Genomic DNA, 18,022 nt, shown 5'->3' with positions numbered 1-18,022 from the left:
GCCCCGCTCGTCCCTCCCGTGGGTGGCCGGTGGCGCGCGCCCGCCGCCTCCGCCATGTCCGCCGAGCAGGTGAGCGGCCTCTGCGAGCAGCTGGTGAAGGCCGTGACCGTCATCATGGACCCGGCGTCCACGCAGCGGTACCGCCTGGAGGCCCTCAAGGTACGGTACGGCCCGGCCGGGGAGGGAGGGCGCCGGGCTCCGGCCACGCGGGCGCCCCGTCCGCACGGCCCCGGCGCGGGCGAGAGCCTGGCGGGCCGGTCCGGGACGTCCCGTGAAGTGCCGGGAGCCGTCAGCAGGCGGCGGAGACCGGGCGACCGCGTGTGCCCGGCGTGCTCCGCCAGGGATGGGACTGCCACCTCCTGCCCCGGTGTGTAACTGCGTGTGCGTGTCCGGCCCTCCTCCCCTAGTTCTGCGAGGAGTTCAAGGAAAAGTGCCCCATCTGCGTGCCCTGCGGGCTGAAGCTGGCGGAGAAGACGCAGACGGCCATCGTCCGGCACTTCGGCCTGCAGATCCTGGAGCATGTGGTCAAGTAAGTCAGCTCGTCCCGTGATGGGAAGGGTCCCAGCCTGCCGCCACCCCGCCCTGGCTGGGATCTGTGCCCATTCCGGCACCTCCCACCCCCGGGAGGCACATTCAGGGCGCAGGGAGTTTGTTCTGCAGTGGAGAAGAGTTGCAGTCCTGCTCTGGATTTTTTTCTTATTCTGTAAAAGAAGGAGAGGAGAGAATTGCTTTTATGCAGGTTGGGAAAGTGAATTCACTGAGCCGTAAGACACGTTAACATCAAAAGATGAAAACAAGTGCTCTGGGTTACCAGTAAGTCTTTGCAGAGGTCTGTCATTGGCCTCCTGCTAACAAAGAGGCTTTGTATTAGTTCAGTTCTGAGATTCCTTTCTCTGCCGCCTCTACAGACCTGATGCTTTGTGCTTTTGCTGCTGCTTCTGGTGTCTGTTGACCTCTGTGGGGCATGCCCATTTGCCAGCAGCAGTTTTAACTCAGCCCTTTCATTAAGGGATTGGGTGCTGGCAGAGGCACGGAGCTGGTAGTGTCTCTAGGTAAAGAAGCAATAGTTCCTTGAGAATTAAGTCAGAGATCCTTACAGATGTTTTGACTTGGTTTCTTTCTTGTTTGTTTATTTTTAACAGATACCGTTGGAACAATATGCCTCGCCTAGAAAAAGTTTACCTAAAGAACAATGTTATGAGCCTCATATCCAGTGTAAGTACTTGATGCCCCAGGCTGTTCTGAAATATGAGAGCAAAAGTAAAAAATACTCCAGTTAATTAGCACAGAGGATCTGAATTCAGTTTTTCATTACTTTTTCGCTTGGTGTCTCTAGTTGTTTCAGTGCTCTTCTCTGTCTTGTCAGGTGAATAGCCATGTTGCCTCACATGGCAGGAAATTGTGAGGCTTGTATAACATATGTAAAGTATTTTTTCTTTTCTTGGAAGGAAATTCAGTGAGCTACAAGTGTTGTTATCCTTTGCAAAAATACTAAAGCCATTATCTTAGTTGTGTTTTCTCTGTTGTTGTGATTGCTCTCATGACCAAGGGACCTTCTTTTGAGGCGAATCCATCTGGTTCCCAGAGTTTATTAGCTATGGATGCTTGGGAACATGGGAGTGTCATCTAAGGTAGTTGCAATGAAGAGCTGCCCAATGTTGTGTTTTGTTTTGGTTTTGGTTTCTGTGGTTTAGAATGTTTGCAAACACTGTTTCCCAGGTCAGAGTTATACATGCCTGATGCTTGCTGTTCTGTGTAACTGTCCCCTTTCTGTCACAGGGAACTCAAAGTATCCTGGAGGAGGAAAGTCACATTAAGGATGTGCTGTCTCGCATTGTGGTGGAGATGATCAAGCGGGAATGGCCTCAGCACTGGCCTGACATGCTAAAGGAGCTGGATACCCTTTCCAAGCAAGGGGTATGAAACACAGCTGTCTGGTCTCTTTTGCTTGCTCTTAGTGTGGGGTTCAGTCTTCCATCATCCTGAGAAAAATCTAACTTACTCATGGTCAAGTCAGACAGGTTGGTGATGGACTCAATCCCTGTAAGATTAATCTGTCTCGAGATGACTAGCAGAGAGAGCACCATCTTTCTGTTTTATTTTCTCAACATGAGACCTCTATCTTCATGCATGCTTGCTTTCTCTCCACATCTTTGAGCTAGTCTCTAGAGATTTTAATGTTTGGACTCTGCTGATGGAGTGTATTTCACTTTGGGACATCAGGAAACTCAGACAGAACTGGTGATGTTCATCCTCCTACGTTTGGCAGAGGATGTGGTGACTTTTCAAACTCTGCCTACCCAGCGGCGACGAGATATCCAGCAAACCCTCACCCAGAACATGGAAAAGATCTTCAGCTTCCTACTATCTGCCCTGCAGCAGAATGTCAACAAGTACAGACTCATGGTAAGAGTCTCCTTCCCTTGGGTTTAGTTTGGGCTGGAGGCATTTAGGAATTGGGATGCAGCTCGCAAATTGTTGGGGAAGCAAGTGCAGAAACTGAAATCTGTTGCTGCTGCTTTGAGGTAGAGATCTGCTGTGGCCTGGGAAACTGGTGCTGATCAGAGAGACTGAACACACAAGGCTGATAGTGTTAGTGTTGATACTTTGATTTTGCTAGTTTAAATGGCTTGGGTGGATGCATGGTTCATCCATGCCGTTGGAATGTGTGCTGGCACTAAGGGTGTACAGCTTAGCAAAATGAAGGTGTGGCTGTGGCAGAAACAGGTAATTTGGGGTGGTTTATGTAACACACAGTGATTAAGAGATGCCATCCATGAATCGTGTCTGCTCTCTCATGCTGTGTGCTACATTTGAGATGATGCACCAAAATGCAGGAGTTTCTCATGTGTCAACATGTTTCTGGGCCTCTGGTCCTTTTCTCCAAGAGCTCAAGTCAGGAAGCCTTGTTTTTTGCAAAGTTGCAGTGAAGAATGCTCTTTCTATTTTTGTGTGAACAGACTTCTTTCCTGAATCCTTACCTAGAATCAGAGATGTGCAGGTCAGTCACAATGGATGATGAAGGGGAGTCTCTACCCCCATCTGTTCCTGTGAAAAGGAAGTGGATTTGAGTGAAGCGCAGTCAAGAAACCAAACTAGAAACTAGTTGCTTAGTCATATCTCATATACTTTTTTTTCCATTAATTAAAATCCAGAGTTTTACTAAATGTGAAACTGGGAAGCAATGAAAAACCCTTTTTCTACCTGCTTTCTGTACGCCTTCCTGATGCACTGTCAGACTGAGCAACCCCCCACCTTGTAGAGCAGCCAGTTTTGTGTGCAGTGATGGTGATGGGAGGGTGACCCTTGTGTGTTTTGTAGTCTGGTTGAAATGCATTTCCAGGTAAGGTTTGCATTGCAATGCTTGAGGCTCTGAAGTGTGGCTGCTTCCGCTAACGGTGGAATCTTTCTGATTGGCAAGGTTGGAGCACCCCAGGAACAAGAAGTCCTCACCTCTCCACAGGTTAGCAGATCTTTGGGCTATTTGTGCACAGGGTCGTTTCTGAGGGTTGGGTGTTCCCCTGTCTGCACACAGACTGGGGGAGATGATGGATAGGTCCCCAAGCCCATAAGAGTGTGCTGTGCTTATATAGGTAAACGTGTTTGTAAGGTGGGTCATATATGAGGTGTTTGGGACTCAAGCTGATTAACTTAAAAACATCACTGCAGTGAATAGTCCAAACGAAAAGCTTGCAGTAGAAAGAAATGCTTGTGGTGTCTTTGCAACTGAAAAATCACACCTGAGTATCTGAGGGACTTGTTTGCATTAGGCAAAAAGATGGTACAGGCAGTGCATTGTTGCTGTTAAGTGTCCTAGGACTCGGAGTTGGGCTGTAGGTTGCTGCTCCAGCTCTATCCAGCTGCCTTTCTGCCCATGAACAAAACACCTTTTCAGACCTGCATCTTTAAAGCCACCAGCATCTTTTCAGAGTTTGGCTTTTGGGTGTAAGATACTCTTAAAAGGACAAAAGCTTCTTTCCTGGAAGTCTCCAGGAAGTACCAAAATGCCTTTCCTTCTTGTCTCCTGTGTCTCCCTGGTGCCTGCTGACTGAAGTGTTACCTTTTGGATGAGAAGGGAATTGTGGCTTAACTTGGCAATTCAGAGTCCTCTTATCTTACCTAGCTGGTGGCTGCAGAGGTGACTGTTGGCTGCAGCAGTGTCCTGAGTGGGAGACTGTGATGCAGCCTCTTTTGGCTGTGTCCTTGAGGAGAAGCCTGTGCAGCAGTGGCTGAGTGGAAGTGTGTGCTGTAGCTGTACTTACCCTCTATTGTTTTCTTTTTCAGAAAACTGATTTGGCTCAGGAACCAAAGGTGAGTGGAGCTATATGAGAGTTAGCTCATTAGTAATTCTTAAGATTAAGGTTACTTAGAACTAGACTTTTCCTAGGCTTTTGAGTCTTGCCTGCAGTTTCACTCAGATGGATTTGTTCACTCTTAATACAACCCCCTTGAGAAGAGACAAGTGAGGAGTGGCAGCAGAAGGGCCCAAATCTCTCACTTCACAGGGGGGTTCTTGGTACTGTTATTTCAGGGAGTGGGTGGCTTTAGATGGGAATTGCTGTTTTTCTCTGGCTCTGACCTTGTACCTCCTCTCTGTTCACAGGCCCAGGCAAACTGTCGTGTGGGGATAGCAGCACTCAACACTTTGGCTGGCTACATTGACTGGGTAGCCCTAAGGCATATTACAGCAGACGACTGCAAGCTCTTGGAGATGTTGTGTCTGCTCCTAGATGAGCCTGAGCTCCAAGTTGGAGCAGCAGAGTGTCTCCTGATTGCTGTCAGCAGGAAAGTGAGTTCTTCCTCTCTGGCTCTTCTGGCTCCCTTTTATTTTTCTCTTACATAATTCTTCAGACTGAGCAATGCTATCTTTGCCCTTTTATATGAGAATCAAAATTCAAATTTAGCTGATTTCTGTTAAAGATATTTGGTGTGAATGTCATGCCAGCACTATACACAGAGCAGCCATTAGAACCCTCTCCAAATTCTGTGCTCACTTCTCCTTGCACTTTGAACTTGGAGGTCTTCACTGACCTTTTACCCCCCGCTTCCTACATCTGTGAAGTGGAAAATAGTGTCATCAGCTGTGTCACCTGGCAGCTCAGAGAAATGACAGCAGGATCTAAACAGGTGATTTTGACCCATTCATTCACAAGCAGCTGAGTGTCAAGGCTGAGTGTTTATCAGCTGCCTGAAAATAACTAGCCAGTCTTCTCTGAATAAAAGATAATGTCTCAGGGTCAGTTTTGCCATTTAAAGTTCCTGTGGTGGGATTTCTTGGAGACATTTTCTTAGATCAGATACCTTGGAATTTTGGAAAGTTTTTACTTCAATCATATGTGGACTGTAAGCCCCTCCCTAGATGGAAAGAAAATTGTGAATCTCCTAATTTTGATTGCAGATGGAAATAAATATTTATGTAGATGGGAATAAATAAGTTCTAATTGAAGCATGTGATGTGTTTTGTGTGTAGGGTAAGCTGGAGGATCGGAAACCTCTGATGGTCTTGTTTGGAGATGTTGCCATGCACTGCATTCTCTCTGCTGCCCAGTGAGTACCCTGGTGATTTCACACAATACTGCACACAAACAGCTTTGTAGGTGCAAAAGATAGTGCTGCTTAAGCAAAAGAAGCAGGGACTGGATACGAGAGAACAAAACCACCATTTCTTTTGCAAAACCTGGAAAACCAGGGGTTGGTTTTTTTTTTCAAAACCCATAATTGAAAGACAAGGAGGTATAAATATCACAGCTCCCTGACTTTGTTTTAGCCTGAAGCTGATCCAGAGGAAGGACTCTTTCAAAGAGGCAATTTCAATAAAGCAGTACTTCTTGATAATAGCAAAGAAAATCCCACTGCGATAAAATCAAATTGCTCTAGTCCTTTTCTGTCTACAAGATAGACAGCAGTGTGCCTGTCACCTACAGCATGAGTAACTGTGATCCTTTTTTCCCCCTTCCCTCATTCCCAGGACAGCAGATGGAGAAGGCCTGGTGGAGAAGCACTATGTTTTCTTGAAGAGGCTTTGCCAAGTTTTGTGCGCGTTGGGCAGCCAGCTATGTGCGTTGCTAGTAAGTCTTTGTTAATACCAACAGCAACCCTGGCAGGGCTAGTTTTTAGGGTTGGGGCTTGAGGCAACCCTGATCTAAGGTAGGACCAGGGTTCTCTCCATGCATTTCCAAAAGGCAGATATGGCTCTGCTTTTAAGTGGGTTAACTGTATCCTGCCAAGTCATAGGAATATAGGCTGGAGGGACTCTGCCTGATGCCAGGGCTTTGTTGTCATCAAGAACCATTTCCTAGAACCTCTGTAAAATGCCAAGCTTCACTGAAAATTGGTCAGGTTTTTAGCTGACTACTGCTACAGAAAATCTAGTCCAGGAAATTACTCTTCTATTGGAAGCCTTTTAAATTTCCCTATAAAAATAACTCAGAGAGTATACCTGTCTGTTCTTCTGCCAAGACTCTCTGAAGCTGAAGGAAAAAACGGGTTTTGTTCCTACTATTCATCTTTGTAATACTTTGTGTCCATGTTGGGATGACAATGCAAATTCTTACTGTTCATGCCATGCTGGTGCTGAATTCCCACTCCCTCCATTCAGCTGAGTGCTTCCACAATGAAGAGGGCAGGCTTGTTGAGAGATGCTGTTTGTGGGGAGATTGAAGCAACCAGCCTGTAAAAGCAATAGAGCAAAGTCAAGTCTCATAGGGAGGGAAAGAAAAAAACAAAAACAACCTTTGAGAATCCATCCTTTAAAAGAATGGACAGCATACAGAATGCATTACTGCTTGCAGTGACCCCACTTGCTGTTAGGGAGTAGAGCTGTTAATCCATAATGAAGTTATGAGATGGAGCTTGGTAATTCAGATTCACTTGGGAGAGGCAGCACTGAGCTGTACAATTTCAGGGATCTTGAGGGCACCAGATCATGTCATAATTTCTGAGAAGAAGTAAAACCTTGAGTTTATGGCTCTGGGCAAAACTTAATTTCCTGACAAACTTCCAAGAAAGTTACTGGTCATGGATACCCATATGTTAAATACACAAAATGGAGAAAATTTGGAGAAATTGAGTGAAATTATCTGGGTGTATTTTCCTGTGAAATTCATTGGTTTGAATTGTACTTCCTGTGTGGGTTTGACCCAATAGGAGTGAAATTGTGATTCACAGCAGCAGCAGTGATTGTAAATTTGGTTTTAATGGAGCTCCACTATGTGAGAAGTCACTGGTTACTCTTGAATGAGGGTGGTGGTGTCCAGCACCTCCAGGCTGGTCAACAGAACTTGATGTTCCTTGGGCTATACTGGTTTCAGAAAAAAATCAGTTGTTCAGTGTTTCTGTCTCTGCTCCTTTACAGTCTATGGCCTTGGATGTAGTGCTCCTGCTTTACCCTGAAACATACCATTTGTGAGCCCAGCCTGCCATAAAGTTAGTATTTTGTCTGAAATACTTCATGTTCCTCATAGGGCTCAGATTGTAATGTGGAAACGCCAGCCAACTTTGGAAAATACCTTGAGTCATTTTTAGCCTTCACAACCCATCCCAGCCAGGTATGTAAAGGGCTGAAAATCTCATGTGTGTCTGTGTGTGTGAATGCATAATTGACCTGGCCTGTATTAAACCACAGAACTTCAGCTGCTAAATATTGCTCTCTAGGCTCTCCATTTTAGCTGAAGGCCTGGAAGGCAGAGTATTTTCTACTCCATTACCACACCATCAGGAGCAGTTCCTGACACAGAGGACTGAGTAGAAAATGCAGAATTTGCAACCAGCCCTAGTATTAGGGATTTTTTGCTTTCTGGGAATTTGCGGTGTGCCTTCAATGTGCCTTGGCCTCAACTTAATAGTTGGTATAATTTGCTGTTACTTTCTGATAGCAACTCTTAATGTTAGCAGTGGAAATTCCAGCACTGAAATCCCGCTCTGCTTCTCTCTTTCCTCTCTTCTTCCCCCAGTTTCTGCGCTCTTCCACGCAGATCCCGTGGGGAGCCCTCTTTCGGCATGAAGTTCTGTCTCGTGACCCTTTGTTGCTGGCTGTTGTTCCCAAGTATCTCCGTGCATGCATGACCAACCTGGTGAAGGTATGTGGAAATCACAGGTGGTTTTGGGAAGGTGCCTGGTGGACGTGGCCTGTGGGTCATGGGGGAAGAAATGACATTTTTGTTGTGTCGTGGCCAAACATGATCTCCAGGCTGTTGAGCACAGTTGTATCTTGCTCCTTGCCTCCAGCCTTCATCTCCTTGAAGCTGCTGTTAGCTGTGATGGTTGACTTTTTTATCTTCCTGACATTTTCCACTTTGTCTCCAGGTGGGTTTTCCTTCCAAAGCAGACAGCCCCAGCTGTGAATACTCCCGTTTTGATTTTGACAGTGATGAGGACTTCAATGCCTTCTTCACCTGTAAGTTGCCATGACCCTTTCTGCATTCTGTTGTCTGTCCGTCCTTCCTGCTTTTACTCACTGGCTGAGCTTGGAGCCTACCAAATTGGCTTGGCAGCTTCCATTTGTTTCTCAGCGTTTTAAGTCTGGATCTTGGAGTAAATTAAGTTAGGATTTTACTGGGGCAGCTCATGTGTTTAATTTTAGTATTTGCTGTTGTTTTGCTGGCTGGTCAGATAGATGGCCTAATAGCATTCTGGTGTCAAAGCAAATGTGTCTTTTGGTCCCTTAGAGGAGGAAATCAAGCAGCCTCAAGTCATGCTCAGGTTAGGAGAGGAAGGCAGCTTACAAAAGACTTTAGATGCATTCCAGAAAGAATCTGTCTTGGTCCTGGTAGGGAACTTCTGGTTTAGTACCAATAGCTAGATTTGAGCAATTGCATTAGCCTAATTTAATAAGGATCTTAAACTAGTGCTGGATATTAGTGATTTTACTTTTTCGTTCATCTTGTATTTTTCTTCCCAAAAGTGAAGTCGGTTCTCACTGGTTGGTGTAATTTGGTACTAACTTGGTGGGTGGGAGGATCCACAGAAGAAATTACACAAATTTTAAGTGTTTCATTTTTAGTGCTTACTAGATAGTTTTACTTATTGTAAGAAATCCTTTTGGATAGAAAATAGAAAGTAGATAAATGCACAAAGCCAGAATCTGAAATCGTTTTAGAGGGTTAGGTTATATTGAAGACATTACATATATAAGAAAATATAACTAATTTGAAACAAAAAATAAAAATTACTTGACAACACAACTTTAATTAACAATGCAAGTTGCATTTGTGTAGTCAACAGAGCTGATTCTTTTGTGTGATCTTGCACTGGAATATTTTGGAACGAGTGAAATTCTTGTTCTGTACTTTGTTCTTAGTATCTTTGAAACTGAAAACAAGGTAACTGGGTTTGAGATCAAGTTTGTCATTAGTTGAATAATCTAGCAAAAATGTTTAGCTAAAGGAAGGGGTAGTTATCTAATGCTGGTATTTAATCTCAGTATCTCCAGGTGCTCTGTAAGCAGCAATTGTTTATAGTTTGAAGCATATTTTAAATGAAAAATAGAGGCTTAATTGTAGTAAATTTGGTTTAGCATTGATTGTTTTTTCCTGGTCTTAAAAAATTGAGAGCCAGACACGGTTAAGGGATAAGGGATTTTTACCTTGGTAAGGTAAAAGGTGCCACAATGCACCTTGGCAAAGTGGTGCACCAATAAGGATCCTTATTAAAATAACGAGGTAGAAACCCCTTATCCTTTAACCATGTCTGACTCTCAATTTTTTAAGACCAGGAAAAGGCATCAGCATAGATTTTCATAATTCATACTGCATTTTAATTGTACTGTTTTTTAATGTTAGTCCGTCATTTTTTAGTCCACTTAAATCACTTCAAAAATAGCCCATCCTGTCGTACCTGCTTTACTGGTTGTGTATCTGTGCCCACTACACAGCTGTTGCCAAAGTAGAAGTCCATAATGTTCGTGGCTCTGCAAAATGTGCAGCATCAGCTGGTTTCTTGGTGATTGTTCCCTGCAGCTTTCCGAGCCCAGCAAGGAGAGGTGATAAGGATGGCTTGTCGGCTTGACCCTCTAACTGGCTTCCAAATGGCTGGTGAATGGCTGAAGTACCAACTCACAGCTCCTGTTGATACTGGACCCACAAACTGTAGGTTACCTGAAAAATATTAGGGATATGGGATTTGGTTTTGTAATTAAAGTCGAGAAGAAATTTCTTGGCCTTGTTTTTGTTGGTGTTGTTGGAATTTTTTAAGTGGTAGCCAAGACTCCATGCTAGATTTTAAGGTTTTTGCAAGTTAAAAGCAAAACCAAGTCAAACCCACCCCTTCCCTAATTTATCCCTTTGGAGTCTGTGTATGGAAAAAGTAATGTAAAGCCCGTGGCTCCTCCCTTTCTTCCCCCAAATCTCTCTGCAGAACAGGTACTGCTGTTCCTCTGATACAATTTTACAATTATTTGGGCCATTTTATCTTTGTAACGTATTTATTACTTTTGTTAGGGAAGTTATGCCTATCTGGCAAATTCCTTGGGATTCATTTTGCTTTCCCTGCTCTGAAGGAAGGCTGCTTGGTGCTCTGCAAAGTCACACCGAGGGCAGTCGCCTGCAGGGCTGAGTCTGGGCATGTGGTCTCCCTTCTTTCCCTTCTGTGATCTGTTCATATTGCTCTGCACAGTACCTCAAAGACTTATGCCTCAGGACCCTTCACTTGAATTAGGCAAATCACACAGGATTACCTTAATTGCTCCCAGTGCATCCCTGCCAGGCATCTGCAGGGAGAGCTGTGTGCTTAAAACCCTTGTGAGTGCTAAGGTGTTGCAGCACAGGAACTTGCCAGGCTGCTGTTGAAGAGCATGGTGAGAGCTCCAGTGTTCTCTTCCTTTCAGCTAAGACAGGCGAAGGTCTCTGCTCCATCTTCTCTCCATCCTTTGTGCAGTGGGATGCCATGACCTTCTTCTCAGAGAGCGTCATCAGCCAGATGTTTCGAACCATGGACAAAGATGTATGTGTATCCCATGCTCCTGCCTGCTTCTGGGTTGACACCAGTAGGGTTTTGCAGTTCTGTTATCCTTGAGCAGTTTGTAGTAGCTGGTAACCTCCATGCAGTTTGGTGAGCTGTTCTCATGAGGAATAATGACCCTTCTTTTGATGACACCAAACTCATACTGGCTTGGCTTAGTTTTGGACACTATGGGATGAGACGTCACAGGAGAGTGCTCAGGTGACATGCTTTTACATGGTGCCTTGCTAGAGGAGAAGGGATTACTTAAGGAAAAATTTATTGAGTTTATTTAATTATCCTCTTATTCGATTTTTAATTTTTTTTAAATTTCTAACTAAATGAGAGAAGCTATGCCCAGAGAGGAGGAGGTAATTTTCTCTCTCTTGTTCAACAGCAGGCAAATCAGAAGGATCAGTTGATGTAGACTGACTTGATTTTTTTATTAATTAAACTGCTCATATACTCATCAATCTAATCACAGTAGAATAATTATGTGGATCAGTACAGCTGGTTAAGCTTGAAATCTGTTGGACAATGTCAAGAAGAGAATTGGGAGACTGACTGAGAGAGGAAATTTGCCTTTCCCAGAGGTGTAAGCAATAGTATGGGGACTAGAGACTGATGTCTCAAGAGTGTCCTGTCAGCAGTGGCGATGCTGCTGTCTTTTTTGCCTCAGCCTTTTTCCTAGGTTTTGTAAGAAGCATACTACATGTTGAAGTATTGAGTGTTGCCTCCCTTTTTTCTTTCCTTTCTTTTTGCTACATTTGTAGGAAATCCCTGTGAATGATGGCATAGATCTGCTGCAGCTTGTCCTTAATTTTGAAACAAAAGATCCTCTGATCCTGTCCTGTGTGCTCACCAATGTGTCTGCTCTCTTTCCGTTTGTCACTTACCGGCCAGAATACCTCCCCCAAGTACTTTCCAAGGTAGGTACATGCAGACCCTTCTAAAATCACATCAGCTTTTTGTGGTGCAGGGCTCTTGGGCTAAACTGCAGGAGTCAATCCTCTTGGTGCTGCTGTCAGGGAAGGTCTGTTCTTCATGTTAAAGATGGGAGAAACTGAGACTGAGGCTTGTCACAAGAAGAGTTACGTCAATTAACCCAAATTTTGTCGTTTTTAGCCTTAAATCTTCGTATAATTACATGTTCTGGCCATGTTTTATTTCAAGGCATCACTGTATTGATGATTCATCTTTCAGCTCAGGGGTTATTCACTGACTCCAATGAAATTGCATTAAAATCCTTATTACCTGTTCCTTGAGCTCAAATAGACATGAGTTTTAAATATTAACAAATGATACAATTTTTTTTTTCCTCCCTTTTCTCACAGCTGTTTGCTTCAGTTACCTTTGAAGTTGTAGAAGAAAGTAAGGTACGTCTGAATTATTATCTACTACTGAGTTGTAACAGTTGGATCAAATCATACTCTAGTGGAGAGAGCATCCTGAGTCTGAAGACTCTGCTGAAGTAGGCTTCTCAAGTATAGTTCTGCTCCTGAAACAGCTGGGGGGTCTGGATATTGCTGATCTCTGTGGTTGACATAGCCTGCCAAGCTTTGGCTCACAAACTTAGAAGGGCACAGGTGTGCTCTAAGGCCAGTGCACTTAGCTCCCCTGTCAGTGCTGGCCTTCCTGAGAGTGAAATCCCTTCATTAGCTCTGGGTATTCTTTCAGTACTTGGCATAAATGGCTCTGAAGGATGGCATTAAACCTGCCAGTTACCTAAGGAGTGCCTGGAGTCTAGAAATAGTGAGTAAGAGCTATGGCATCCTCACTCCTGAAGTACAGCTTGTTTGAACATGGACTGCTTGAATTGACTACTGCTTCAGAGGAAATCTGGTTGCTGCATGATTGTTTGGAGGGAGCAGGGGAGGCATGGAGATCTTTTTTTGATCTGTGCTGAACAGTGCAGAAATCTGTATGTAATGAATTTGTCTTTTGAAGATACCCTGCATCTGGCTGAACTTTTGTTTTGTTGCATTGAAGTTTGTTGTGTCTGTCCAGGCTCCTAGAACTCGAGCAGTGAAGAATGTGAGAAGGCATGCGTGCTCCTCAATCATCAAGATGTGCCGGGATTACCCTCAGCTTGTCCTGGTAGGTGAATGCAACTGTCATCAGCAGTCTTGCCTCACTTTCAGTTGGATTTTCTGGGATCTTCAACTTCCTTGGCTACAGTCTCTGCTTTCTTTGCAGGAGACATTCCTCCTGCACAAATGGCAAAGTGGTTCATTCCCTGTACCTCTTTTCTTCCCCACTGAAAAATTTCCTGCCTGAGGAGCTGAATTGTAGATTGGTGGGTTAAATGTGAAAGGGATGATGAGGAGGATACAGGCAGCACTGCATTGGTTTTATGGGAATGTTTGCTGAATGCCCGTGTTATCACCTGTGTAGGTCTCAGCTAATTCCTTAGCTGGAGACTAGCATAGCTAATCACTAGATTTGATTCTGTTACTTAACAGAATATAGGAAAAAAAGGGGAGCATTTGTTTTCTGGACGAGCTTGAAGATATTAGAAGACAAATACGTTTAAATTCCATGAGCTGTGTTTTGTTCATTTTTCTGAAGTAAACAATCTCTGCATCCAACATTCTTTAGATGTGTTTCTGTGGAGTGGGACCTAGGATTATGGGAGGACCATAGGACATTGCTAGTTTAAAAAAAGACATTTTAAAGCATGTTAATTAAGGTAATTTGGAGGTTCCAGTCTGCATTCTGTAATTGATGCTAAGAACTCATGGGTTGGTTTTTGTTCCAGTTTATCGGTCCTTGAGCTACAACTCTTTCCCAAACATCCTCACTAGAAGAGCCAAGGACCCAGAGTTGCCCCAAAAGATGTTCAGAGGAGTTTGCTGAAGAGGATGATTGCTAATGTTTGTACAAAATTACGGATAGATGTGGTGGCAACTGCAGAAGGAAGGCAAGGAGTGCAAGAATTCCTGTGGCACTCATTGTAACCATATGAGTTGTTATTTACCACAGGTAAAGAGATGGATGAATCCTGAGTCTGGCCAAAGAAACAAGGTGCTTTCTGTGAGCAAATAAAGCAGCAGAACTGTTTTGAGGTGTGACACTGCTTTAAGGGATATAAGTGCCTAGAGAGAGATTTGCTCTTCTTATTTCAGTCATTCTGGAGAATTCAATTGAAATGAATGCAGGACAATTACAGAGGGGTAGGGAAAAATATAGTTCTCTTAGACTGAACATGCAGAGAAATTTGAATGTGAGGAGAAGATGGCTATGTTGAGAAAAGGTAACAGCCATGGTTCTCCTGTGTCCTGTACAGTACACCCCTTCTCTACCTCCCCCAGTGGCCCTCCTCCATACCAGGTGCTTGATGCTTTTCCACTTGGATGTGTTTTCTAGCCAAACTTTGAGATGTTGTACAACCACGTGAAACAGCTGCTGTCAAATGAGCTCCTTCTGACACAGATGGAGAAGTGTGCTCTTATGGAGGCCCTTGTCCTCATCAGCAACCAGTTTAAGGACTATGAGCGACAGAAGGCTTTCCTGGAGGAGCTCATGGCTCCTGTGGCTGGCTTATGGCTCTCCCCAGAGATGCAGAGGTATGGGTTACTTTTCTTTCTGTTGGTCATTTCTTCTCCAGCTTAGAGCTGCAGGTGTTGAGGAGGTAATGCCCTGCCCTTCCCAGTAAGGACACACACAAACCATAGGAGGGTGGTGGGCTGCCTCTTGACCTCCTCTGGTATGGGCAGTCATTGTGGTAATAGTTCTGCAGTTCAGAAACTGCCAACAGCCTAAATGCTGTTTGCTGAAAATTCCTGGGTAAGAGTTGCTTAAGGTAATGAACATTCCCCAGCATGCTCAAAGCATTTGCAGAAAATAAGAAATAAAAGACATCCTTGCTCATCACCAGAAGAAGGGAGGAAACTGAGTTCTTACTAAAACTGAGATGTCTTGCAGCTCTGGGTAGCTGGGCTTGCACAAGAGTTTTCCCAGCAGGGCTATCTTCATAAGAGATTTGAATCTTTTAGATCCCCACAGCCCAAGAGAACTGGTAAAGTTTGGAGATACCCATCTCTGATGCTTTTTAGACATGTTCCCATGTACAGGATGGATTGCTACCTAGCCTCTCTAGCCTGCTCTGTATTTGTGAGGTGTTCATTGCCAGTGCAAAGCTCTGCTTAAATTCTCTGGTACAAACAATAATCCCATTGCTGTCTTCTGCTGCTGCCAGAGTCCTCTCAGATCCTGAAGCCTTCATATCCTATGTGGGTGCAGACAACAAAATTGCTGATCCAGTCTTGGAAGATCCTAGTGGCCTGAACCGTTCTAGAGTGAGTATCATTACCAGGAGAGGTGTAATCCTTAAGGAAAGGAGTCCTGCCTCCTTCCATCCCCATTTCTCTTGTGGTTGCACACTAGGTCTGTGATCATGTACTTCTTTAGATTGCAGAATAACAGGCTGGCCTTTGCTCTTTTAACTACAGTAAAGAGCATGCAGGCCATGCAGAATGACATTATTTATCAGAGTGAAGCACACTGTTTCCTACTCTTTGGTTATAATAGAGTTTGGTTTTGGAGAAGCAGTTCATTTGCATGATTTTTAGAAATATGGCACAGTGAATTGTGCTTTTTAAACCAGGCAGTATGGAAAACATTGTGCTCAGACTGGAGCACAGAATATAATTAAATTCATCTGAGGAGATTTGTGTTGAATTTTTACTGTAAAGTCTTCACTTGAACAGCAAATGGAGTTGCTGTCCTCAGATCTGTAGAAGACACTGAAATGTAGTCCATAGAGTGATTTGGGGCTAATGCAGTTCTGTCATCTTGGAACCTGTATCTGTCCCAGCACTGCATCTTCCCTCATGAAGGACACGAGGAACTGATGGTCTAGACCCTTACTTTTAGCAGCCTGCCTGGCTGCTTGCATGCTCTTGAGATGGTATGCATTGGTGCTTTGATAGTGAGTTCCTAGGCCATCCTGCCATGGCCAGGGCTCTCTGAGCATGATCATTTGCTGCATTTTCCTGGCAGCAAACTCACCAGAGGTTGTTCCTCTCACCAGGCTAGGCTCACTGTAGAACGGTCCCTTTGAGATGGGACAATGATGTGTTTCTTTGAAAGCCTGTTGATTCAGACTGATCTGGCTAAGAAATACTGTCTCCACATCTCTTGCTGCAGATAAGCTTTTGTGTGTACACTATTCTGGGAGTCGTCAAACGAGCTCGTTGGCCTGCTGCTACTGAAGAGGCAAAAGCTGGAGGATTCTTTTTGGGATACCTGCCCAGTGGAACTCCAATGTACCGTAATCCCTGCACTGAGCAGGTCCTGAAGCTTTTTGACAATTTACTTGCTCTCATAAGGTGGGTCAAGTTCATTTGAAATCATTTATGTTGGCTTATAAATCTCTGAAAGCCAAACTATGATAAATAGGTGGAATGCTCAGAGCATGGTTTGCCAGTGAAGCCAGTGGGAATAGTGCTGGTGCCAGTGCCCAAGTACTGTTCCTGGCTGCTCACAGTGGGGAATGGCACTGTGCAAACTGGAGCCTTCTCAATGTTCGTTGGCCTGGCCTGCAGGAGGCCATCAAAGCTAATGGGAGCTTGTGCTGGGGTTGCCTCCCCCACCTCCACTGCTGTAGTTCTGCCCCCCAGTTAATGATTTCTCAGCTGACATCTGTGCTCTGCCCTCAGCCCCTACAAAGCCACCTCTCCTGTCACCAGCAGGGCAGTCCCAGCTCTCATCAAGTCCCGCTCGCGTTGTTCCCTCTTCAGTGTTAAATGATGCTGGCTTGGCTGACCATGAGCAGCAGCCTCCTGAAGCATTGTCTGCTCTTGGAATCAGTGGATGCATACTCTCAGGCTGTTACTGCCATGCAGTGCCTCTCTGCGTGTCACCAGTGCTGTGTCAGTCTGGGGCAGTCAGGGGAGGCTGCAAGAGAAGGCAGAAAAGGGAAATCCCAAAGAACACAGTTCCCAGGATTACAAAGGAGAAGTTTCTCTCAGGGTAACTCCTGACACTGGGAGTTTGCCAGACTTATGGGACAATTTTGTGAGAGAACATGTTACATACTTGAAAACTTGCTGCTCTGTCCTTGGCAGGGGCCTTTTGAGAAATAGCGTTTGCAGATCCACTTTGATTTTCAGCTCCTGGGTTTGTAAGGGAAGGGGCTCTGTTGACTGAGCTCTGTCTAGTCAAATATGTTTAGTAGTCACTGAGCTCAGGAACGTGCTGCTTCCAGAGAGAAGCAACATGCTGGACTGTTGGGACAAGCACATGCTGTCTTGGCCCACACTGGCAGTGTTCCTCATCACTAAACTCTCTAGCACAGTGCGTGGTACTTTGGCCAGTGACCAGTGGCCAAAGTATTTTTGCCTTTTATCCTGGAAGGCTGAAGATCTTATTGGTGAGCTTCTGGGAGAGGTTAGGTAGAGTTGTCCAGAGTAGTGGTAGCCTCATGCCATTTCTTCCAGTGCCTGTCATATTGTGTCATACTGTGTGAGAGCAACTATACCAGTGCCCAAGGTCTGAACAGGCTGCAACAGACACTTCTTCCTCATGCAGTCACTGTTCCTCTCTGAACTTGTGCCTCAGTAAAATCACTTGGGATCTCTGTGATAACAGGCTTAGGAAACTGTCATCCAACTTCTGTCAGCACTTTGGTGAAGAGGCAAAAACTCTGTGCCTGGCTTTTAGCACCTCCAAGGGAACACATGAGCTATGTTTTCTATCCAGGATATAAAGGAAGGGTCTCCATGGCTGGTTTGGGCTTTTTTTGAGATAAAGTGTCTGTGTTCAAGCATCTCACCTGCAGACCAAAATATTTTCTGTGTACATGGTAGTAACATACATGGAGAAACCTGTACTTCACTTGGGCTTTTCTTAATCTGGATGCTCCAACAAGAACTAATGAATTATGTATTCAGAACAGTGGATCTTTATGCTTCATATTTTTCCATTGCTGCTGCTGGATATAGGCCTCTGTTTGACAGCTGCAAGCTCCTAGTTGTTCAGTGCAAGTGTTGATGATGATGCTTAAGTCTTTTTGGCAAAGCTGGATCTTGTGCTGTGGAGTTCCTGTGGTGGTCTTTGCTGACTTCAGGTGCTTTTTCTGTGTATG

At 44.6% G+C, this 18,022-nt stretch overlaps 1 protein-coding gene across 4 annotated transcripts in view; it reads left to right on the top strand.

Moving 5' to 3' along the window:
• Positions 1 to 22: 22 nt before the first annotated feature.
• XPO5 (exportin 5) overlaps positions 23 to 18,022 on the top strand; it is a 29,395-nt gene continuing 11,395 nt past the window's right edge. Inside the window, exons 1-21 of one of the 4 annotated variants that reach the window (XM_005486499.4) lie at positions 23 to 159; positions 408 to 529; positions 1,143 to 1,215; positions 1,780 to 1,917; positions 2,224 to 2,406; positions 3,422 to 3,463; positions 4,285 to 4,311; positions 4,604 to 4,789; positions 5,471 to 5,547; positions 5,969 to 6,068; positions 7,464 to 7,547; positions 7,953 to 8,078; positions 8,305 to 8,395; positions 9,957 to 10,085; positions 10,823 to 10,938; positions 11,709 to 11,864; positions 12,270 to 12,311; positions 12,943 to 13,032; positions 14,302 to 14,501; positions 15,134 to 15,233; positions 16,084 to 16,265. In XM_005486499.4, the coding sequence (XP_005486556.1) occupies positions 55 to 159; positions 408 to 529; positions 1,143 to 1,215; positions 1,780 to 1,917; positions 2,224 to 2,406; positions 3,422 to 3,463; positions 4,285 to 4,311; positions 4,604 to 4,789; positions 5,471 to 5,547; positions 5,969 to 6,068; positions 7,464 to 7,547; positions 7,953 to 8,078; positions 8,305 to 8,395; positions 9,957 to 10,085; positions 10,823 to 10,938; positions 11,709 to 11,864; positions 12,270 to 12,311; positions 12,943 to 13,032; positions 14,302 to 14,501; positions 15,134 to 15,233; positions 16,084 to 16,265 (2,369 nt within the window). In that variant the 5' untranslated portion in view covers positions 23 to 54. Of the gene's footprint in view, positions 160 to 407; positions 530 to 1,142; positions 1,216 to 1,779; positions 1,918 to 2,223; positions 2,407 to 3,421; positions 3,464 to 4,284; positions 4,312 to 4,603; positions 4,790 to 5,470; positions 5,548 to 5,968; positions 6,069 to 7,463; positions 7,548 to 7,952; positions 8,079 to 8,304; positions 8,396 to 9,956; positions 10,086 to 10,822; positions 10,939 to 11,708; positions 11,865 to 12,269; positions 12,312 to 12,924; positions 13,033 to 14,301; positions 14,502 to 15,133; positions 15,234 to 16,083; positions 16,266 to 18,022 lie in introns of all 4 variants that reach the window. The other 3 variants (XM_005486498.4, XM_014266651.3, XM_005486500.3) reach the window with 3 other exon arrangements.

Source organism: Zonotrichia albicollis, chromosome 3, assembly GCF_047830755.1.
Source record: "Zonotrichia albicollis isolate bZonAlb1 chromosome 3, bZonAlb1.hap1, whole genome shotgun sequence".
In the NCBI taxonomy this organism is placed as follows: domain Eukaryota; kingdom Metazoa; phylum Chordata; class Aves; order Passeriformes; family Passerellidae; genus Zonotrichia; species Zonotrichia albicollis.
Note: the sequence above shows the minus strand (reverse complement) of the source record. Positions and strands in the feature narration are given on the sequence as shown.